Below are 25,379 nucleotides of genomic sequence, written 5' to 3'. Positions count from 1 at the left end.
GAGCAAGGACTGGACGTTAACGTCCGCCCCAACAATTATCTGCTTGCCTCTGCAAGCATATAAGATTTTCTCCAGTTGTTTTGTGCAATACAGGGTAGAAGAACTATACTGAAAATACGCAGATATAACTACAATGGAGAGCCCCCTGTTATTAGCAATCTCCGCCACCGCGAAGAGCTCATTGGATATATGCGAGAGATGCAACACAGTCAGTGCGGTGTCAATTACAAATATGCAAGCTAGAGATTTCAGGGTAGCTTGTATGATACGGCCATCGCTTAGGCCCCGATTGGGACCAAAGGCGTATGGCTCTTGTATCATTATTATGTCCGTATTCTGATCCCGAGCAACCTCAAGCAGCTCGGCAGATGTGGCTTGACCTCTGCCCACGTTTATCTAAGCGAAGGAGATCATTGCGGACAGTAATCAGTGCGGCTTCTTTCCTCCTCAATAGCGTGTAGGCGCGCGGGACAGTCGGGATCGGTGGCCAAGTGGCCGTTCGGCTTCTTGTAGCGCGTGCACGCAGGGCACTTGCCCGGTTCGTCAGCGGTGGGGCAGTCTGCTCTGTCATGCCCTTCTTTAGTGCAGTGGCCGCACGTTGTAACCTTAGCGTTGCAACCCTTAGCCATGTGTCCGTATAAGTGGAACTTTGCACACTTGACAACTCCGCAAAAGTCACGCACAGGGAACGAATTCCACCCCATGAAAAGTCTGCCATCATTAAGCAGCGCCTCTCGAGCCTTTCCAGGGATCGACATTATCATATGACAACGTTCGGTCTTCGGTCCCGCCTTGTGGCTCAGTTTAGTTCCAGCGTAACCCTCAGATGCAAGGCCAGACGCCTCCTGGGTATTGTTTATGATTGCCTCCTTTAGCTGCTCTTCTGTCGTCTCAATGGGTACATTAAAAATTATGACGCGGGGAAGCTTTCTCCCCGCGACTTGGGCCTTTAAGCCGGCCTCAGTCAGCCCAGGGGCAGCCATGAGCCGCTTAGCCTCGTCGTCACTTTTGGGATGCACGATGATCCCGCCTCCCCGGATCTTGCGTACTCCGGTGATGTGCACTCCCAAAGTTTCAGGCACAATAGTTTTCATAACCGCTTCCTTTGTGGCAGTCGATTCTTGGCCCTCCTTAGTCGGATAAAACATCACCCCCGGCCTGGCGACAGTTTTCGGAGGAACTGGTGGCCATTCGGAGACTCTAGTTGGTTGAGCCTCTCTACGGGTAACGTCACTCCAAAGAGCCCTGGGAGGAGCATTAGAAGGAGCCTGAATGATGGCTCTCGTTAAGGAGGCACGATCCTTCACAATTGCCTTGTGTGCCTCTAGCTCTATCGCCATGGCCCACGTTTCAGTGATTGCCATCTCAAGCTCCTCGGCAACTGCGTTCACGGTTGCTCTGGCAATACGACTGTCCTTCTCGAGGGTGGCAAGTGCCCTTTTGATGGCAATCGTCGCCCTGGACGCACTCTCCTGAGACTCAGAGAGAATACTCAAAGCCACGGGACTGATCTCCTCGCAAGATGCTGAGGTTGAACCAGCCCTTGACTTAACGCCCTTGCCCTTTGTAGTGGTGGAAGCGCTCTGCTTGTCTTTCTCTTTTTCTTTCTCAGGCCTTTTATCCTTGACCTTGGGGGCCTGCTTTGGGTCACCAATACCCTCAGCCACGTCCGACTTCCGCTTCCTAGTGGACATTCCTTACACTTGCATGGGGTCCCCTTTGTGGTTGACCATGGCGCTAGGTAACACTCGTCACACGTCACTCACTCAACCACAATTTATCGCACAATAAATATTATTGTTACAATAATTACGTAACTATTATTAAACGAATTAAAAGTCACAATTCCCGGGAAAGTCCAAGGGGAAAACACACAAAAGTTTCACAAATCGTATTCCAAGGGCAGGCGAAGGTATTAGTATAGAAACGGGATCAAAAACTTGTGAATAGCAGGGTCAAAATTGAAGATAACGAAAGCGAAATAATAGCGATGCAAAAACACGTCCGCACGGCTCGACAGTTCAGTCGCAACTCAGGATTGAGGGGGAGGGGGCGATTGCTGAAACCACGCGAACTTTAATGACAGGCGTAGGGTTCAAGCACCCCGTCACGGTCCAGCCGGTATTGTTGAGCGCAGTGTCCACATGGGTTATGTGCGCAGACTTGTGCCATACCGGACAATATGTATATGTATACCTACAACACCAAGATGTCCTATCAATTCTCATGCGAAAAATCATGATAATGTAAAATATGTGTGCTAGATTTCAAAATCAACCAAGTCCATAATAGATGAATAGGAGAAAAACAGCTTTTTGTTTTCTCAAATACACAGTCACAAGGGTGAAAGTTTATATTATTTTGAGTATAGAATATTTAAAATTAATAAATTCCATATTTTGATAATGCAGAAATGTTAGAAAGCAGTAGTTCTTCAGCAATTCACAAACAAGTCAAAAATACCTAAAGGTGGACTAGGCTGATTTTGAAATGTAGCGACACATATATTAATGATATAGAATTGGTATAATAGGTGCCCGTGGCAGTGACGTGGGTGGAGGTAGCTTGTTAGGATTCCCGATAAATAGTGCACACTAAACTTTGTCAGTCGTACGTATTATTTGCTTTCATTGAACTAAGAATACAATTTGAAGATAATTTTAGTTAGTTTTTAAAATTTAATTAAACCCTGCCTAAACCAAACCACAGTAGTTTAGGTGTGCTAGGGGAGATCCGACAAAAATAGTACACACTTTTTCAGTCCTACTTATTTCTTTTCGTTGAATTAAGAATACATATTACAGACGGTGTTAGTCCTGCCTTTACTGAACTATAATTGAAAATACATAATTTTGAAAAACACTTTCTGAGAGAGTATATTATAACCAATAGAAAAAATCTTTTTTTTTTTGAAAAAAGTAAGCCATACCGACGGGGAATCGAACCCCGTATCTCCCGGGTTTACGCCCCATCCGTCGCATTTTACCAATATGCTACGGCGTGACATACTAATTGCGACAAATTTTAACTATTGGTCAATTTTAATACCTACTCATCAGCGCTCTTCCAAATCAAGCTACTTTGGCAATCGATTTTTGTTTCTTAAATCAAAGTAGGTATCTATTACTTCGATTACTAACCGACGTCGTGGATTCATCGGTGTGGCTTACTTTTTTCAAAAAAAAAAAGATTTTTTCTATTGGTTATAATATAGTCTCCCTGAAAGTGTTTTTCAAAATTATTTATTTTCAATAATTAGAATGATACATTCTTCAAATCTTGTGAATTATTCGTTGAATAAAAGAAATAGTTAATTATGAACTATAATTGATAAAAAATAATATTCTATATAAATGTTTTAATGGCATAATTTTAGATAATAACGGTCGATCCACTGCTAAATAAAAACTTCTCCTAACTCTCTCCATTTTTCTCAGTCCCTAGTTATTTGCTGCCACGTACATCCGCCGAACTTTAAGAGCTCGTCTATTCAACGGGTTTTAGGGCGTCACTGTATGACTACATTTGTCCAGGCCATTGCCATCTCATCTGCTTAGGATAAATGCATTCGCATTTAGATTTTAAATTTGAATATTATGAAGTGTTATCAACCAGGCACATCGTCTCCTGTCGGAAGGGCCTTTTCAATCATGAACAATGTTTGGTATAAAGATAGATATAATAATTTATAATGGCTGAATTAATAATCAAAAGCTTTCGGTTAGTGTGTTAAATTAAGATGGATTTATCTTCTTTTGATTTTGTTTGAAAGAATTAAAAATAATAAGTCATTCATTAAAAACATTCATAACATAATAATAACTATTTTCAATTTAAATTTTGTGTTGTTCTATTCAATAATGAATAAATGATTCTTATTAGCACGTTTTTATTAGCTCGTATTCTTGTTTGTCCGGTACAGATTTTTTCTTGTGTGTCCAGAACATTTTTTTTCTTGTTTGTCCAAGATTTGTATTGGACGATTGAAGATTTTTAACTAACTTCTCGACTAGCTAGACATTTTGAAACTTTTAGAATATATCAGAACACGACGACAATGCATTCTTTTAATACTTTTAGCCATGTTTAAGCAGAATTGAATTCATTTTCAGTTAATTCTGTTTTGTATGGAAAGTTATTATTGTCGGTTGCTAAGGGGGTCCTAGCAACTAAATTATTAATATATACGTGCGTTACTATGGAAATAAATATGAAATGTCAAAATGACATTTTAATATTCTATAATATTTACTCAGTATTTCTATCAAGTAAACTAAAAAGTTTTTATTAATACATAGTAATAATTGTCAAGTTTATATGATTCAACAGAAAATTTAAAAATGTAAAAAGTTCTTTTATCTTGTAATTATTTTAATTTTATTTTGTATCGGTGTGGAAAAAATAATATTATGGTAAGCCTAGTTATAAAGGTATCAACAGAACACTAAAATAATAAATTTTATAAAGAATATTAATACCTAAGTATCTTCCGTCTTTTCATTTATTGTACAAAGCTTTTCAAATATTAGATAGCGGTTTCTGGAAAAATAGGCAACAGGCATGCGTTGTAAGGGGAACGTGGGGACAGAGAGGGGATGGAAAAAGCTCTCTACCCTAGCAACAGGTGGAAGTAAAAACACGATATCAGAGTACATAGGAATTTTGCTGTTTGCTTTTGTGCCTGGGAAATTATTCAATTTTCTCATCAAATCTTGACGATTTAAAATATTTTCGTCCAAGTTTATTGTTTGGTTTAAATTAAATAAGCATTTCCGTAGCTAAAGGTGCTCGTTGAATATTCAACATTGTTTTTTTTATTTGAAAATAGATTGTTATTTTTAAATTTATATATTTTTTATATTCTTTATTACTAATTGAAAAGAAATAACTCCAAAAAAGCTCGAATGGGGGATTATAACTCACACCGCTTACTGTCTACGTGAGAGTTTTTAATGTACAAAAATAATCCATTTATCTATTATCAAAACATTTAACAACTGCAAGAACGTCAATTAAAAAACTTTCGGTTACTACTTCACTGTCAGCTTTGAGATAATCGCAAAAACCGACAAGCACATCGTTGCCTCAAAACAATAGTGGAATAAATAAAAAATACTAGTTTAGAGATAATTGAAGTTTTATTTGTGTCATACAAGTGAAATAGGATATAATATATTATAAGATATTATCTAGTAGGGTATATTAAATCTGAGGTGTTTTCAAGTTATGTATATTCAATATATGGAATGTTACATTCTCAAAATCTTGTGAATTTTTCGTTGAATAAAAGAAATGGTTTATTAACCCATTCACTGTGGACCTTTTAATTTATATTTAATTAGAGAAAAATGAGAAAAACGATTTAAGGTAGTTTTGAGAAAAATGAAAAAAAACATACCTATCTATTAAATCTGTGAACTTTATGTATTTATTTTTTAATTCGTACATTCTAAAGAGTATTTTGGCTTATCTATTTAAGGGGTATTTGAAAAGCACACCCAAGCATTTTAGCGGGTTTTGAAATTTACTTAAATTTATTTAATTTTTGATCATACGTATTGACGATTTTTGGCGTTTTTTAATGTTCAATTCGGCTATCGTATAGGTAACAAAACTATCCATCTAAATACATTATTATCTAACAAAAAAATTTTCAAAAACTTGTTTAGGGTGATTTGAAACAAGGCGCTTCATATTATATAGAAACGGGATGGGGATTTTTTACCTTAATGGGTTGAGAACATTATAAATAAAACATATATTTCCAACATTCACAGCTTTATTTTGCAAAATAGAATATTCACAAAACACAAAATATACATCTTACATCAAATAATGATTAATAGTTCTTTCTTGATGGAGGATATTATATACCAAACGAATAATAGTTACTATATATTTAAAAGAAATTTGATCTTAACTTATTTACACGAATATACAATTTTCCTCAAAGATATGGATAATTTTAACAATATAATACAATATTATAAATCATGCATTTTAGATTATTAAGTATATTTTTTAATCGAAATATATTATTGTCTTATAACTAAGCTTAATTTTAATAATCACTTTTATAGAAATAGTCAACCCTCTTATAATTATTGTTAAAGTGAATACTTTTAATGCGCGTATATGAAAATTTCCGGATGAGTAAAGCCTACTGATCTCTTATGAAAAATCATTGTCATGATTAATTTGACAAACGAAATAAACATCAAAGGCAATGAGCAGGGCCGATTAGCAAATGCCCACGCTGCGAGTGAGTAGAAACATTTTTTTTAGCTATAAAATTAAACTATTATTGTAGACGCAAACCAATGAATTATCTATTTTTATTAATTGATTAGTTAGTGTTGATGAATAATTAAAAGATGGCAATATAAAATTTATTTTTTTAAATAAAGAAAACCGTATTGGATTTAGGTCTCTTAAAAAATTAGAACATAATTTATGTACATTTTTTTGTATTTACTTCGAAAGCATAAATACATTCGGGGATGATGATAAGTTAAGAGAGAATCACGTCGGGGTCACCAATGTGGGGATGATTATGCGGTGTGGAGAGAGAAGGTCGTAGTTGCTTGGAAGTTTTGAGGAGAGAGTTTATTTATCAATACAATGATAAAGTTGACAGAGTGATGAATTTGTATGCAACCGTCAATTACATGCATGGTTGCAGCTATGACCTATTTTGGGTGAAATCTGTTTCCTCAATAATGTCAGGCTCACCAGGCACCAATAGCGAAGGCTGTGCGGCTGTTTATTGCACTCCCTAGAGATGTAGACATTTGTTTAATTTGTATTTTTTTTAATTATAGTTATTTTTTATTATTTATTTTTTATTTCTTATCTATAAAATTATTTTTTTACTTTGTTTTTTCTCTAGTTGATTTACTTGTACTTTTTATTCTAAATGTCATGTTGTGAACGTTTTGAATTGTTAATTTGTTATGTGTTCAACGTGTCTTAAAAAAATCACGCGTACGGATGTACTGAGAGATTAATCAAACTGCGAGACTAGACTCGAGTAAATGATGGTTGACTGTGTCGAGTGGCCGGACTCGTGATGAGTAGTGAGCCGAATGACGGACTCGAGATGAGTTGCTTATCCCTTGTTATTTTTACAAATGCAGTTCATTACATGATGCATTGTCGCAATTAAACAAATCATAACATACACTATTGATCTAAGTTATGATTGAGGAAATGCTGACGATTGCTTCCATTACTTTTTTTTGACAACAAACATAAATATTGAGGTGTGTCACACTTGTAATCCAGAGTGGTATGATCGATGTATACAATTTACTTTGACTGGTCTTGAGAGCAAAATAAAATGTTTTATTACTGTGCCGTCTGCTTATCACACTTCTTTGTTTGAGCAATAAAATTTAAAAATGTTAACAACACATTTTTTATGAATTTGTTCTTTAAAAGGGAAAAGTTAAAAAGGAGGGTGAAAATATTGGGTTAATGCCCGGGTAGCCAGTGCCGTTAGTGCAAACATTTTATATATCTGGTTGTATATCACTGTGGAACGTACTTCACAACCAGAGCTTTTAATATGAATGGCAATGGCTTGAGCAGCATTCAACTTAATAGGTAATGTCTGAAACTTTCAGTTATACTTTGAGAATATTTGTTTTTGCAATGGATATTGTCTAGGGCTTGTTTTATCTTCTGGTAGCTAACCAGTAGGGTATCTTCAAAGGTCACTAAATAGTACTTTATACGGTGGAGCTACTGTGTTCTGACATGGTCTGCAGTTATATTACAACATACTAAATATAAATAGTGATATAAATGCTATGTCGCATTCCAATAGCTAATTTTCTGTAAACTATAAAGAGTAACATTTCTTAACAGCACCCCTGGTATAGATAAAACGATATAAAAAACAAGAATTATAACTTGAGTAGCGGCGATTTAGAAAATTAAAACTCACATAGCTAAACTAGTGTCACTGCGCCGAGTCTCTTGTTATTATAGTTGTTGTCTTATTCACTCACATCCTGCTAAATGTCATTGATAATGAGCAAATCATATAAATGTATTGTGATCTCACCGGGAAGATCAGAAGTCAGTGCCTTACGCACTGGACTACGAGGTCATTTGGAGGGGGTGATCCATTTAGACTGGCAAGCGACAAAGATTTTTGAAATCACTGTGTGGTACTATTTTTATAACATAGGCAATAATTTATGATAATATATCTATATTCAGTAGATTTCCCGTGTGAGTTATTATTGTATGTTGGATTTTTTAGGCCTAGTAGTAGGCTGTTGATAAATTTAATCAAAGTCGTAGTGTTTATAATTTATTATGTTTACATTATGATATTAAAAACCTTGATTTTATTACTTAGCAGAGAAGTGGAATAAATTCATTTATTCGCTTTCCGTTTGTTTGCTTTTAAAATATTCATAAAAAATCCGCCCGCTTTTCTATATTTTCAAGGGCTTTTACAGCGCAAAAGCTCACTTGGGGTGGGTTTAAAAAATTAAAAGTGAATTATCGAGAGAAAATATTTCTTTACTGCCAGAACAGCTGAGATTACGGGTACAAAATGAGATAATTTTAAATAACAAAAATAAAAGATTGTTTATAATTATTATAATATAAAAAATGAAGTAACCGGCTGCCTACGAGGTTGCTTCATTGATCGATATACAAAACAATAATAATATATCGAAAAAACGTGTCAAAATGATAATTATTCTGACAGACAAGTCAAACAAAAGAAATTAAAATCGAATCTAAAATATTATGGAAACTTTATCTGTCATGAAAATTTAAATTTGGAATTGGCATGAATGGGAAAATTAACAAACAAACTTTATATTATTATGTAGATGTCAATTGGGGTTCAATGGGAAATGGAAATCAAACAAATATATTGTTTTGGCTTATATATATAAATAATTAAAGCAAATAGCACCTATTGGAACAAATTAAGCGATGGATAATCATAAAGAAATGTATTGAGTGTAATAGTCATACTAACGAAATTGAATTGAATTTGGTTTCATCTTCATCTGGTACAGCCTAGGGGCGGCAGGTTATATAAAAGTATGGTGAAGCAAGCAAGTATGGGGAAAAAGTATGGTGAGGCAGGCTTGAAATCAATTTGCGGCAAGATTTCCATATTAACATTATATTATCATATGATTACGTTATAATGACTAAAGTAAATCCTCCGTGATGCCCTGCATTTTTTTTATCGGTTCGCTATTTCTCGCGTCGGCTTTTGTTGGCCTGCTTCATTCAGTTGTATGAGAAAGCCGATTCCTTGCCCCTTTTTATATTTAATACCTCTATGGGTACAGCTGTCACCCACAGAATCGATTAATAAATAATATAAATATGAAGCCAGCTTCTGATAGACGAATAATTAGAAGCGAGATTTATTTTATTACTTTATGATAAAACCCTAGAAATACAAAGCCTTCAAAACGTCATTAAAATTTACAAATATTGAATGCGTGTTTTGGTAACGTGACAAACGTTAAAATTTTAACAAAAATTCATAATGAATTAATAAACTTAACTATTTCTTTTATTCAATGAATAATTCACAAGATTTAAGAATATATCATTCTGATTATTGAACATATATAATTTAGAAAAACACTTTCTGAGAGCATACATTATAACCAATAGAAAAAAATCTTTTTTTTTTGAAAAAAGTAAGCCAACCCGACGGGGATTCGAACTCCGTATCTCCCAGGTATACGCCCTGATCCGCTGCATTACCATTATGCTACGAGGTGACATACTAATAGCGACAAATTTTAACTATTGGTCAATATTAAAGTGCAAGTAGTTACATCTAAAAAATATTGGAGAAATTCCACGACGTCGGTTAGTAATCAAAGTAATAAGTAAATAGTTACCTACTTTGATTTAAGAAACAAAAATCGATTGCCAAAGTAGCTTGATTTGGAATAACATTGATGAGTAGGTATTAATATTGACCAATAGTTAAAATTTGTCGCTATTAGTATGTCACCTCGTAGCATAATGGTAATGCAGCGGATCAGGGCGTATACCTGGGAGATACGGAGTTCGAATCCCCGTCGGGTTGGCTTACTTTTTTCAAAAAAAAAAGATTTTTTCTATTGGTTGTAATGAATGCTCTCAGAAAGTGTTTTTCTAAATTATATATGAATTAATAAACATTTAATTGAAATTACGATATATTTTGATGAAAAAAAATGTATAAATATACCTACTATACCAATTAATGCTATAAAACTATCTAAAAAATATAATAATTCGTAATACCCACCTGTATTATAATATATATATATATATATATATCATTTAACATTATACCTGACGCATACGTGTGCTTAAGCTTTGTGGTTTCCGTTTTATAAATGAAACCTTGTTAGAAGAATATAGTTAAATAAATAATATATTATCCAATTGCATAATGTTATTGCTGTGTTATTGAATATTTCTAGGCGTGCTCTGCATCCACAGTATCTACGGACGGGACGCCACTGATAATATATGTATAATGAAAACATCGATAATGTGATTAAAAAAAAAATACAAATTTAAATAATCGTTTTATTAAATTAAAAATCAATGAAAGTTTGCAAAAGACTAGAGTTTAATATTTGTATCAACCTAATGGCTTAAAAAAATATTTTTAGTTACGTATAGTCAATTATTATGATAATACTTTAGTTTTATCGTGAATTTGTGAAAGCCCAGTTAGTTTAGTGAATTGTTAATTATTTTCTGAAACATTATAAATTTAAAACATTATCAGTTGAAATTTACCGAGACAGTGGGATTCGACAGCGGGTCTGATAATAAAGTAAACAAATAAAATGATTTAAAAAAATCTAAGAATAAAATTGTAATAAAACAAATTTTTGTGTTCAAATATATTAATTGTCTATGGTGGTAAAATTTGCGTGAACTGAATAGATTTTTTGTAAATATATTAGTTTTTTTTTTTTGGTTCCATCTTACATTAAAGATTGGCGACCAAACTGCAGTGTATATCTCTATTCTAGACAAGAAAAATTAGAGCTCCACAGCTTTGTACGTTAAACATTTCACTGTGAGCTTTCTTATCGGAGAGAGATGACCGTATACTACACGCCATACGGTCTCCAATTTTATTAGATTCAATATGAACAATAATTTAATTTTCATAGCTGATTTTGCAAAATTCATGAATTCAAGAATGGAAATCAAACCTTACATAAACAAAATAATCCAGTATATCGGCTGGTTTCAAAATTTGTTTACTGCTGGCTTCCTGTAAAGTGTAAACAGACGAGAACAGTGTTTTATTTAGACATGAATTTTTTGTCAGTACTACTATATAGTATATCCCAAAGAGGTTGGACGGTCTTTAATATACGGCCATATATTTCCAATACAACATTGCACGGCAAACTGCATACGTAAAAGTTTCCGGACACGACGATATTGTACTACTTGTGGTGGGTACTGGGGGTCTAGGACGATTTGACACCGGGACAACTGGACGCTACGGAATTCAAAAATCAATAGACGTTAGGTACTTATAGGTACTTTAAAAAAATATTTAATATTGTTATTTATATTTATATTTAAATGATTATATTATGATTTAATAGTTGGTGAGAATGTAAATATGCCGACGTAAATAATGATTTAATCGTGCATATGTTTAAGTTCCAACGAAAAAAGAGTTTTTTATTTTATATAAAGCCTTAGGCATGGTAATTCTCAATCCGCAATAAAGAATACATTATGTTAAGAGTAACATGAATTAAAACTACTAAGTAGTAGATAAAAACTGATTAAAATACCTCGTCTACGTTCTGCATACGTGTCTACGACAGTGCGGCGTCCAATTTTCCGGAGTCCAGTCGTCCCATTCCCAGGTACTGAGTACAACGTGGAATGACGTTGCCAATAATGACTAGGTAAAAGAGCGGAACACGCAATTTTTTGTCAGATATTCTGAAGTGAAACTTGCATTGATCATATGCAATGACTGTATAATCAGAGTTTAAACCTAGCCAAAGATTTCTGCAAGCCAATAGCAATTTTATTCCCTGAAAGTCCACTAAATATAATAAATTCATACTTTGTCTACTACTAAAGCTTCATGAATCTGGTATAACTATGGCAGACTAACGAAGTTTCAAAAGGGACAGGTATTCCTGGAGACGCCGCGACTGGACAAATTTCTAGAATATTATCAGGTATAAGAATATACAAATAGGAATATATATTGTGAATTTTAAACAATAAATTCTAACAAAATCATCCTGAAAACTAGATAAAACTATCACGTATTCAACAATAAATTAATCAACAAAGTTTAAAGCATATTGGAGTATACAATATCCTTCGAGATAAGGTAAATTTTAGATGAGTTTTGAAACGAGGGAAGAGTGGCTCTTTTTAACCGCTTATGTAAAAGTTTTTCATTAAAATGGCACAGTATTAAAAGGGTTGAAATGCTGTATCCGTTATAAAAGGTTTTGCCAACAACATGTCCGCTGTCAAATATTGAACAATAATTAAAATAAATATATATTTTATTCCTCCCAGTTGTTTCCTTGTTATTGAGGATTATAGTCAGTTATATTTGACAATAATTTTCATTCAGTTACCTCTGGAGAGACAACTGCTCTATAGAAAAGTAAGGAGTTTATTAGAAATATATAGTTAAGACTCTATCATGTATCATGAGCTCTTCCAGAATGTTTTACGTTTAAACGAAGTATGTTTATGGAGAAAATAGATAATAGAAAATAAATAAAAATAAGTATTTTTACACCGTATCTTATAAACATCAATCTTTCTTGACGCTTTTGAGTCGATACTAGCGGCAGTGAAAAATCTTTGGGGTAAAGGAGTTGGAGATGAATTAATAGACCAGAGGTTGTTGAGTGGAGCGAGAATTTATTGCTGCTAAAATGGTATACAGGTGGTACAAAAATAAATAACGCAGGGTAGATGTTAGCACTCCGAGGCTCGGTGGAGGGAATGCTTGAGTCCCAGGCATGGTGAGAGAATGCTTCTGGGCGAGACGCGATGATAGAGTACACTGCTATCGAAATACTTAGACTGAATCTGATATTCCATCAATAATTACGACTCTCTATTTATATAAATGAATAATCGATAAATTAAGCAAGTCATTATTGATGTAGGTGACCATTAGCAATATGCTGATCGATGAACCGTTGCAACTTCGTGGCGTTTTGCTAACCCGACTTTATCGTTTGACCCTCATTGAAATATGTCACACTTGCAGAATTTGTTGATCGTAGCTGAGGTGATGTACCACACTTGTGTAACTCACTGATTAGCGCATTGTTGCAATTGCGCTGACATGGTCTGTGGTTGTTCACCGTCACAAATTTCTGATGAAAGTTGAAACAATAGTCGGTAATACGTAGCAACAAGATTTGGTTGAAAAAACTAAAGCATTGTGGCATATATCATACATCTTTTTGAGACCATAATATTATCAAGGTATCCAAAGGCATAAAATATTCTTTAATGGGAAAAGCACCGGTAAAATATTATATGAAGTTCTGAGCCTCTTGTTTCTTTTCTGACTCCATTTTTCTCTTGCGTACGTTGCTGGTTGATATTATTTATAAGAAGGCGGAATACTGTTGACTTGGATTGGATAAAAATGGTAATTCAAAACTGGATGAAAACAGATGCTAGATTAGGCCAAAATCCACTTTGGGTTATTGTTTCAGGAAGAAGAAAATAAATCTTTAAAATTACTTATGGAAATTTCATTGCAAAATAATATGACTTCCATATTATTATTATTATGTAGTTATTATGCGTATTTTTAAAATAAATTGGAATCCCCTGCTTTAGAGCGATATATTGTTATAATGTTGGACAAAACTTTACAATCCATTTGAACTAAATTGAGTGTTAGATAAACTTTGAAATCAACTAAGTTTCGTTATCTAAAAACACTTTGTCGATTTTGGAGGCAAACACAAAATTGCGTACCTCCCCAAAAACAAACAAACAAATAACTAGTTATTCTGAAACTTTATACGTGTCATAATGAGTATTTTTTTCACAAAATCACTATTTTTAATTAAACTTTTGTTTTTCTATGATCAGTGTGAGAGATTTACTGAAATCAATTAGACAAATTTAATATCTCGTGTATTGTCATGGACATTATTATTCATGGAGTCTCGACAAAACCGCCTGAACCAAAACCGCCCACACATTACCGCCAAAACAATTTAGTAATGAGACAATTTTTATTTTTACCTAATATTATATTTTAGTTACACAAATAAAATAAAAAAATCGGTGTGTGTACTGATGTACGCGTGTTAGAAGTTATACTTCTTTGGCGTAACAAAACAAAAACAAAACTTGTGATAAACTAGATTCTTTGATTAGCTCTTAAGTATCTTGTTAAATTACACACGCAAGAAAAAGGACCGCTTATTCGCACGCCGTTGGTTTATTTCTATACACTTTAACTTATATTACTAAATTATATAATGGTTTCTCGTTGATTTTATTTTTAAAGTACCAACTGACACTCAAATGGCTGACAATAATAAATTCGCTGCCTAGGCAACGGAACAATTCTAAACCATAATATTATACTGTATAATCGTCACGATTGCAGTATCATAATATGGCGTAAAGGTAGTGCGTTCGGCTGTTAACCGAACAATCGGTGGTTCGAATCTAATCGAATGCGTTTTTTTTCGTGTGAAAAAATAAAGTATGTGTTACATATCACACGCCAAAAATACACTCTGATCTGATTTCCCAAACGCGCCAAAAGAAGTAGGTATAACTTCAAAAACATTCGAATAAAGATATAAAAAAGTAGATATTCCAGATATTCCATTAGGAAACTCAGGTATAAGTTATGTAGCTGCGTCGGATTAAACACATATTATAGACATTTTTTTTTGTTTTTAGTACTAAGTGTTAAAAGTTGATGCTTTTAAGTTATTACTCTAGTAACAGTTCCAACGTATTAAATCTCAAATTACACTTATTATCGTCAGTATGTTAATAATTTCTATCGATACGCAATTTGAAAGACTAAAAAAGCACTTGTTTAATATTTTTTTTTTGTATTTTTTGCGGGCGGTTTTGTCTACGCGGTTTTGTCTACGCGGATTTGTCCGGGCGGTATTGAAAAGCACTGGTGCGGCATATTTGGTTTGGCGACATGATTTCTTCGTTAAAACTGTATAAACCCACTTTAATTTTAATCAACTATTTTTCTATTCAACGAATTGTGAAAAACTACTACCTAGTTTATTTCATCGCAATTAGATAAAATACATATAACTTAGTTGGCAGAGTTGACATTGGTTTCAATATCATATTTTCTTGAAACATACACTTAATAAAATATACGTTAGGGCTCAAAAAATAGACATTATTTTAAACCTAAAAACGTACTTATATAAGAAGATTATTTTTCGCTAATATGCTATTACATTAATTTGAAATATATTATGTATGTATCACTTAAAACATAGGAACAGTAAAAAGAAAAAAGCTTTGGTTAAATAAATATAAATTTAATATAATATTATTTTCGTATCCAGAATCTGGAAATTACATTTTATATCATTCGCTATGATAGCTGTTTGTTTATCCTTAAACAAATTTAATTTTTACACATTTATTTTTCATAAGTCTGTCAAAATGAAATTAAAATAAACACTTTAATAATAACGTTATGTAAAAAACAGCTCTCCTTGTTGTGAGATTTTCGTATAATATTATATTATTATTATTACATACGTAGTAAAAACATTTTTTAAGTGAAAATATTTTACGCGGAGTATACGAAAATTCCTAAGAATGACGAAAAGTTTTCATGATTTACTCTACAAACAAAATAAATTCAATAAGGCAAGGGCGAGAATGATTAGCAAGTACCCAGTCTGCAAATTAGACTATTCCAGGCTTGTGACAATTTTATCCATGAAATATAAAAGAAAACTAATATTCTAGACTCAAACCAATATATTATCATTTTTTTAGTAGTTTATGTTAGTATTGACAGATGGAAATTAAAGATTTTTAAAATAGTAGGTCCCTATGGGATTCAGGTTTTTTAATTAATACCAGTTGTGTTGTAACGAGGGATGAACAAAATGTGCAAATTATTTTTTACAGTAGAACGGATAAGAACTGCGGAGAAAAGATGATGGAATTGTGAGATTCACTGATCAGTAAGAGGCACTGTGAGAGAATGTTTCTGGATGAGACGCGATAATGTACGATGTATGATGAGTGTACTGCTACTGAGGGACTAAGACTGAATCTGATATTCCATCAATTATGACTCACTATTTATCTAAATGAATATTCAATGAATGCAAAGTTTTATTGAAGTATGTCACTATTAGCAATATGTTAATCGATGCACCGTTGCAACTTCGTGGCGTTTTGCTAACCAGGCTTTGTTGTTTGACCTTCATATAAGTATGTCACACTTGCAGAATATCCTGACCGTAGCTGAGGTGGTGTGCCACAAGTGTAACTTGCTAATTAGCCAGTTGTGGTGTAACAGGGGTGAACAAACATGAAAATTATAATAGTAGAATGGATAAGAACTGCGGAGAAGGGATGATATAATTACAAAGAATTCTTGAGATGACAAGCACCCTACATGATATGTTGACAATAGCTGAGGTGGTATACCACACTTGTGTAACTTGTTGATTAGCCAGTTGTGGTGTAACAGGAGATGAACAAATACGAAAATTATTATAGTAGAATGGATAAAAACTGCGGAGAAGGGATGATAGAATTACAAAGAATTCTTGAGATGACAAGCACCCTACATGATATGTTGTACTACGTATATAATTAATTCATTATGTATTATTTGAATTTAACAACTTTATTGTAATATGTATGTACGTATGTTTCTATTGCATTTCAATACAAATTTAGGAAGAATATTGAGCCGGTAAATTTTCATATTTTTTTTATTTTAATTTAGGTTTTATTTTGTGTTGTTTGAACTAATTTTAAATATGGAGAGTATATTATAATGCGGAGAGCACTTGATCATTGGTATGGCAGAATAAATATTGTTGGCCAGAAAATAACAAACTCGAAATTCACAGATACAACGATATACCGCTGGTGATGAAATATAACTCATAGAGCTACTACACTGCTACAGTAGATTAAGTGAGTCGCAAATATGGCCTCCTTATTAATATGAATAAGACCATGTCAACGGTTGTCGGTAGGGCTAATCATTGACTAGCAGCAAATATTATTCGAAATTCGATTATTAATATATAATTGAACATTAGTGGAAAATCTGGGAATTTCAATTGCCACAAAAATGATGCTTGTGGAAACATTAGTATTCTCCTTATTATTTTTATACGGTGTCGAGTCATGGACCATAAAGAAAAGGGATCGGAAGGCAATTAGTGCCTTCAAAATGTGGTGTTAGCATCGAACGCTTCGTATTTATTCGACAGAGAACATGAGGAACCAGTCAATCATCCAGAGAGTGTAGATAAAGAAACGGCTCTCGACAATATTGTTTTTAAACATATTTTTCGGCACGTCAGTGCGTTGGAGAGACCAAGTAAAGGAGCCTACGAATAAAAAAAAAAGAATGAGCATAATATTATGTACAAATCATGGTAATCAGAAAGGCCGGAAAATATGGCCGACATTGCATGATACACAAACATACAGTACACATACGAAGTTTATACGCATACGTACAAACAGACCACATGATATTTGGTTAAACAAAATCGGCGTTCTCCAAAATGGCGAATTTGGTTGCCCGTTTTTATACTGAAATGAATCAGTATGTTCCTTCCTTACTTTTTTATTAGTTACTAGTTAACGGGGGGCAACATTCATTCTGCTCTGTGGAAAGCAGAGGATCGAGAGGAGTCGAACGTCATGGTCGCTCAAATTTTAAAGGTGATCACGGTCCTAAGTCATAAGGGAACTACCAAGAAGAAGAGAAACTAATTTATTTTATTGCAAAATGCTTGATCTAATCTGACTGCCCGATTAAATTTGTGTGTAAAAACGTGTTCTGTTTGATTTTGGTTAAAACCTAAGTTGGTAGACTTTTGACTTTGGCTTTTCGATGGATTTATAAAATACGTCATGATTATAGAAGATCACGCTAAAAGAATAGAGGCAATCTAATATTATAATGTCGTCCATCAAAGGATTGCAACCAAATTGCAGTACATATCCAACGCCGTAGACAAAAGAATCTCTTACTACCTAACAGTAAAGTTCCATGCAAATTAATCCACCCCGAACCACACTCGGTCTTAATCGAGCATTTTATGAGGCCCTACGTTGAGATGTGGTAGATGAGTAGTTACGTAATTTTTTATCTGATTTGAAGCCGCATTTTGACATACTTCATTCTCAAAACCAATAAAATTGTATTTTGTCACTAATACAATTATAATCTAAATTACCTACCGATCTATATAAATATTATTTTATTATTAATATTTAATTTTTTGGATGATTTTTATATTATGTGCTACAAAATTCTCCTTCCCCAGTGTGCCGTCAGGTGAAAAAAATATCAAACACTCTTGTAGTCAATAATAAAATTATGGATCTATAGATCTGATAAAAAATCGGATAATGTTTTGATTGCAGAAGTTTCTATAGGTATGTATGTATAATTTCAGTAGCGTTGCTTATGGCCACTTAATTATAACTAACATGGCCCCAACAAGAGGGGGAGGGGATGATAGGTCCCTAGCCTGGGGGCACGGGCGAGCCCGGCGAGGCAAGTTGACCAGATAAGTGAGATAAACACACATCACAAATTTGCTTCACTAGTAAAAAAAGTCGCCTGCGGCACTATTTTCCTTCACTAATATTATAATTTATTATTATGTGGTTGTACGAGATAATTTTTAATTGGGTCTCAATACTCGACAACTCTGTATGTCAAATGGATGTATTAAAATAATCAAAAAACACTAAAAAATATACAAATTAATTTAACCGCGTACACCATTTGGAAAACGCTACTAAAGAGCATCACACTGCCTTAATCGTTATCGATAGGTAAGAGGGCTCGCTCACGGGAGCCCGCTTCAGGATGTGGGGGCCATGATTACTATGCATCTAGCCCAAAGTTTATTTCTGACATACTTTCCATGACCTTTGTGATAAAAATATTCTTAATAAATAATATAATTTTATAATATGTTGTTATTAGGATATATTTTTGGTCTTTAAAAGTAAAACAATATTCACATTTAATTTTAAATTAAATTAAGTGACATCAATATAAAAAAAAATGTCATATAAGCTAATGCCAATTTATTAATCTAATACTTAATTTTATTTTAACATAATTAAAGATAATTATTATTATTAATAACCCATGCAAAACTGATGAACTGTACGTGGATCGTTTGACAGTCGAAACTCATGTTTGAAAGAAAGTATTATCCAAGAGTCGAAGCCTAAAGCAGTTCATCCCTGAGGTCCTCTCCGTCGCCATTGTGGTGATTGGTGCGGGACGCGGCCGTTGTCCCGCAGGCCTGCAGTCAGACTTTCTCCTCTCCAGGCAGGGCGTGTGGCGTCGAGCGGACAAACTGAGGGAAGATTAAGAGAAATAATACTTTAATATCACATAAGATTTATACAAAATACACACACCCTTAGTAAAAGAAAAAAATAGAAACTTAGGAGTAGAGGTGCATGCGCCTAGTTTCAAATTCCCCTAAAACGGTTTTTGAAAAATTTTGAGTTATATTTAGATGGATATTTTTGTTTCCTATATGATGGCCAAAGATTTAACTATAAAAAACGCCAAAAACCGTCAATACGTATGATCAAAAATTTGGGTAAATTTCAAAGCCCGTTGAAATGGTTGGGTGTGCTTTTCAAATACCCCTAAAATGGATAAGCCAAAATACTCTTTAGAATGTACGAATTAAAAAATGAATACACAAAGTTCACAGATTTAATAGATATGAGTTTTTCTCAAAACTATCGAAATCATTTTTCTCATTTGTGTCGCTAGATTTCAAAATCAGCCAAGTCCATAATAGATGAATAGGAGAAAAACAGCTTTTTGTTTTCTCAAAAACACAGTCACAAGGGTGAAAGTTTATATTATTTCGAGTACAGAATATTTCAAATTAATAAATTCCACATTTTGATAATGCAGAAATGTTAGAAAGCAGTTGTTCTTCAGCAATTCACAAAAAAGTAAAAAATACCTAAAGGTGGACTTAGCCGATTTTGAAATTCAGCACAAAAATGAAGAACTACTTAATATCGTTTTAGGGGTTTTGAAACTAGGCACTTTATGTATGGACAAAGCATTTTGCTGGTAAAATCTGCGATATTCTATGTAAGTTTTCAAAAATAAATTAGTGAGTTATTAATTGGCATTCTATACGTCATATAGTTACAACAGTCAGATACGGGATATTAAATATTTAGTTTTTTAAGCTTCCTGCACAATTTGTAAAAAGTCACTTACGGGATATTAATATTAGGCCATCGATACATATATTATTATGAATTAAAATTGTTTTTTTTTTTAAATAAATATTTAATCTATTCATAATTTTTGAAGTTATACTTCTTTCGGGGTGTTTGGTAGAGACTGAAATTGAGAGCTGCGCGCGCACACCGTTACGAAAGTGCGCGATAGTATGAAGTTAGCTGCGAATCAGTCGGCTGTATACAGACGCAAGTTTGATAGTAGAATTGTTCCGTTACCTAGGCAACAAATTTATTATTGTCGGCCATTTGCAATTCCTAACGTAAACAAACGAATAAACGTCAGAGTGACAGTTGTTACTTTAAAAATAAAAACAACGATAAATATTAATTATATAATTTAGTATTATGTGTTGAAGTGTATAGAAATAAACCAACGGCGCTCCAATAAGCGGCCCCTTTTCTTAAGTGTGTAATTAAACAAGATAATTAAGAGCTAGTCAAAGAATCTAGGTTATCACAAGTTTTGTTTTTGTTTTGTTACGTCAAAAAAGTATAACTTCTAACGCGCGTACATAAATACACACACCGATATTTTTTTTCTTAAACATTAAAACTACGTAATAAAACACAATATTCCATAATATTATTATTCAAAAAAGCTCGTAGCTCGAAGAAGGGAGAAATCGTTGGACAAATTTAGTCATCCATTGGATCCAAGGCGTACAAAACGTCCGGAAGATAGACCTAGCGGCAGAAGGGCTTTAGAGTTCTTTGACTCAGTCACTTTAACCTTGACTGCACATATGAACGGATCTCTTTGATTAACAAGTTACCTCGACGTATGCCGCTCGGATGGCATCCAAAGTTAAATTCAGTATGATAAGTAGCTTCGTTTGGACTTTTTATAGAATCAGTGAATATCTAAGGACGCACAGATGAGTATCCATATATAAAGATCGTAGGCGCACTGGAGCGACCAGGTGAAAAAGCTGACTGGAGGTAGCCTTCACTCTACCTTGAGAGAAGCAGAGAACCAAGAGGAATTCTTGAAGAACTTCTAACGCGCGCACATAAGTACACAGACCGATTTTTAGTAAAAGATACTTAGTAAAAAATTACACCGATAACTTTTATCTGAAGCGGTCAATTTTTAAAGTATCTATATATTTTATAAATATGTCTAATCCAGATATTAAATTTCTGCTTACCTACACAATATAAAATGAAAATATAACCGCAGCTTAGAGTCTAGACTAGAGATTAAAAGAAGCTGGTCAGCCGTTACATAATTTAAATTACATATTAGCGACTTGAGAGATTATTTTGTTGTAAGAATTCACTTTTGAAAGCGTTTTAATATGTCTATTGGTTTATCAATACCTGAATTTGACATTATATCAACACTAAGTCTATTATTAAAATAATTACAAGATAAAAAGAACTTTTTAAATACAACGTTTTTAAATTTTCTGTTGAATCATATAAACTTGACTTGACTAGCTTAAACGATCAAAAAACTTGTAGGTACTTGATAGAAATACTGAATAAATATATTGAAATGTCATTTTGACACTTGATTTCTACAGTAACGCACGTATATATTAATAATTTTGTTGCTAGGCTATCTGCTTAGCAACCAATACTAGTATTTTAATTTTTACGGATTTCTTCCGAAATGACTTTTCATACAAAACAGAATTAACTGAAAATGAAATCAATTCTACTTAAAGATGGCTAAAAGTATTAATATTAATTAAAATGATTTAAAAGAATATATTGGCATTGTGTTCTGATAATATATTCTAAAAGTTTCAAATGTCTAGCTAGTCGGGAAGTTAGTTAAAAATCGATTGCAAGATTTGTACCGGAAAAACAACCACCGGACAAATAAGAATACGAGCTAAGAAAAACATTGTAATAAGTACGTACCTACCTACTGTTTACGGGTAGTAATAATTAAGTACACATTTAAGGGCTGTTTTGAATCTTAAAACAGAAATGAATCATTCAAACAAAATGCACACATTAAAAAGGTCTTACTATCATGTTAATTGCATGAAAACACTGTCTTTTTATAATATATATTATTAATAACCTAATAACCTAACTTTTTATTTTCCATAAAAAATGATAAAAAAATCAATACTGAAAATTTTGGGATTATGTTTATCAATCCCGGGATTCATAGGTATCGAAAATAGCTCGGGATCCCGGGATTGGAATCCCTATCCATGATGGAAGGCCAGCCCTTACGCACTGCACCACGAGAGCCGGCTTACATGAGTGCAATATTATTTATAGCTGTTAACCAGTGATGAAATGAGGAGGTAGGCTGTTAAGATCCGACATAAATAGTGCACACTAAACTTTGTCATTAATATTTTTATTCGTTTAACTAGAAATATAAGCGACAGATGGTATTTTTTAATTCAATTAAACCCTGATCAAACCATAATAGATATATTATATAAATTAATACATTCTTCTGCCTTTAAAATATCTATATAATTATGCCATTAAATTATATATAACTTTAGATATTTTATAGCTGATATTACAAGAATATTTTTTATCTATTTCGGTTTGGTTTAGGCAGGGCTTAATCGAAAATTAAATACCATCTACAATTTGTATTCTTAGTTCAATAAAAACAAATAAGTATGACTAAGAAGTGTGTACTATTTTTGTCAGCTCTCCACATTCTATCTCAAGTATTATGTTTTTTCCTAGGCAGAGTTTAATTTATATTTTTAGTTTAATGAAAACAAATAAGTATAACTGACAATAATTTGTAGTGTGCTCTATTTACGTCAAATCTCCACTTACCACCTTCACTAATCAGTGACGTCCTTAGACAAAATGCCGCCACATTTTTTAGTTTAGTACTTTTATCATCCTTTCATGACTCCAATATCTAAGAAATAGGTATAGGTACTACCAAATCTAATTGAAATGCCATCTCTGCTTAAATAGACAATATTGCGAGGCTACGGTTTCAAATAGGTACATTTAAAAATACACCTGACAACTTCCAAAACTCGCGAGTGACTGGCAAACATATTTGGAGACATTTTAAATTAGTGATGATCATTGCTGTTCACCAAGAACGTGACGTCCAAGGACAACGGAAGTAAACTAGACATCGCGAACCCGACAAAAAAATAAAGTCCTGTTAAAACTTTTATAGTACCTAATTAATATATTTTGTTTCCAACCAGTGAGCTGATATTTTTAATGGAAAGATATTTCCGTTATTACGCAGTTTAGGTAGCTTTTTGTAAGGTAGCCCTTTGGGTAACTGCCGCCCCCAAGCGACGCTCAATCTGCCTACCCCCAAGGGACGTCACTGCCACTGATACATAGAGATATACAGAAACGTTAGTATATTCTTTTATTTCTTGGAATTCAGTAAACAGACAAATTTAATGTTAGTCGATAAACCGGAATAAATTTCGTCAAATACTCGGGAATCTTGTATAGAACATAAATAACACAAAACCTTGAACACATTCAGTTAAACTGTCTTGAAGAAGTTCCAGCAATAGTATAAATGCTATCAGAATAAAATAAAACGATAACTATACTATACTATCAGTCTTCCTCGTTAGTAGCTGAATCGTTTACTTTGTGATAGTTGATTTTTCCTCTGATATCCGACGGTTACATGTAAATTGTACGTAAAACATTTATTTCACCGTGGCACAGTTCGCCGTGAGCTTTCTTATCAGAAAGAGCCAACCGAATACTATACGGTTTCCAATTTTATTAGATTCAAATATGAACATTGATTCAATTTTCATAGATGATTTTGGCAAAATTCATGAATTCAAAAATAAAAACCTAACCTAATAGATAAGTATCTCGTAAATCGGCTATTTTTTAAATTTGTTTGCTGTTGGCTTCCTGTAAAGTGTGTACTATACGATCCAAAGAGGTTGGACGGTCTTTAATATACGGCCATATATTTCCGATACAACATTTCACGGTGAAGTGTGATACGGCGAACTGCGTACGTACAAGTTTCCGGATACGACCTCCTACATGTCTATCTGCATATTCTTGCTAGCTCGGGGATCGCCACCCTTTTCAGGGAGGAAAACCAATATCGTGCATATCAAATAATAATATTAATGATAATCACATAGTGACCGATTTCGAGAACTCAACTGTCTATAATATTCTTGATTATGGTATTACAACCGAGATAACTAGATACCTATCGATTAATTAGTTTTTTTTAATAAAATATTGATAATACTAGTGTATAATTCTAATTGACATCATTTATCTCACTCTAAACAGTAAGTGCGGTAGTCTGGGCCCGTGTTAGAACCGTTACACCCATAGACTATAGATACATCTAGACGCCACCCGTTGCAGTGCTAAATGAAGCCGCGTGCCGTGCGTTTGGTTTGTGGGCGAGCGAACGCATTCATCTACAATTTAATGTTCGAGACCATAGAACATTTCGCTTGTGCTCGCCCAAAGTGCTCGCACTAGACGCTCAGAATAAAAATATAATTTTCTATTTTTTTATGTTATATAGTATTTTTAAGCGGTCAAAATGCAACCATTGGGTAAAGATATCCATAATTTAAGTTATTTTAAAGAAACACTAGGTCACTGATATTAAAATATATACCTAATAATATACAAATAAATTAGCACGAACATGTGTCAACTTACCTATGAAACGTAATACCATCTTCTTGCTTATCAGTACGGCTACTATATTTTAATACAACACACAGAACCATCTTATCTACTTAATTAACTAAAAATATTTACCACTGACTGTTATTGACGCTTAGTTATGCAATAAGCTAAGATTTGCCGGCTACATCGTCGCAAACCATCTCCCAGATCTCTAAACCTTTTATCTTACTCTAGCGCGTGTCGCA

General features: G+C 33.4%; 1 protein-coding gene across 1 annotated transcript in view; it reads right to left on the bottom strand.

Annotated features, from left to right (window-relative positions):
- Positions 1-19,433: 19,433 nt before the first annotated feature.
- The window catches only part of Dh31-R (Diuretic hormone 31 Receptor), a 340,188-nt gene continuing 334,242 nt past the window's right edge, over positions 19,434-25,379 (bottom strand). The window contains exon 11 of the mRNA XM_085944554.1: positions 19,434-19,616. Coding sequence (XP_085800680.1) covers positions 19,569-19,616 — 48 coding nt within the window. The 3' untranslated portion in view covers positions 19,434-19,568. The remainder of the gene's footprint in view (positions 19,617-25,379) is intronic.

This window comes from Rhyacophila brunnea, unplaced genomic scaffold (assembly GCF_057557595.1).
Source record: "Rhyacophila brunnea isolate RB1 unplaced genomic scaffold, BYU_Rbru_1.0 scaffold_17, whole genome shotgun sequence".
Classification (NCBI taxonomy): Eukaryota; Metazoa; Arthropoda; class Insecta; order Trichoptera; family Rhyacophilidae; genus Rhyacophila; species Rhyacophila brunnea.
The sequence above is the reverse complement of the archived record's forward strand: the minus strand, read 5'-3'. Positions and strand labels throughout refer to the sequence as shown.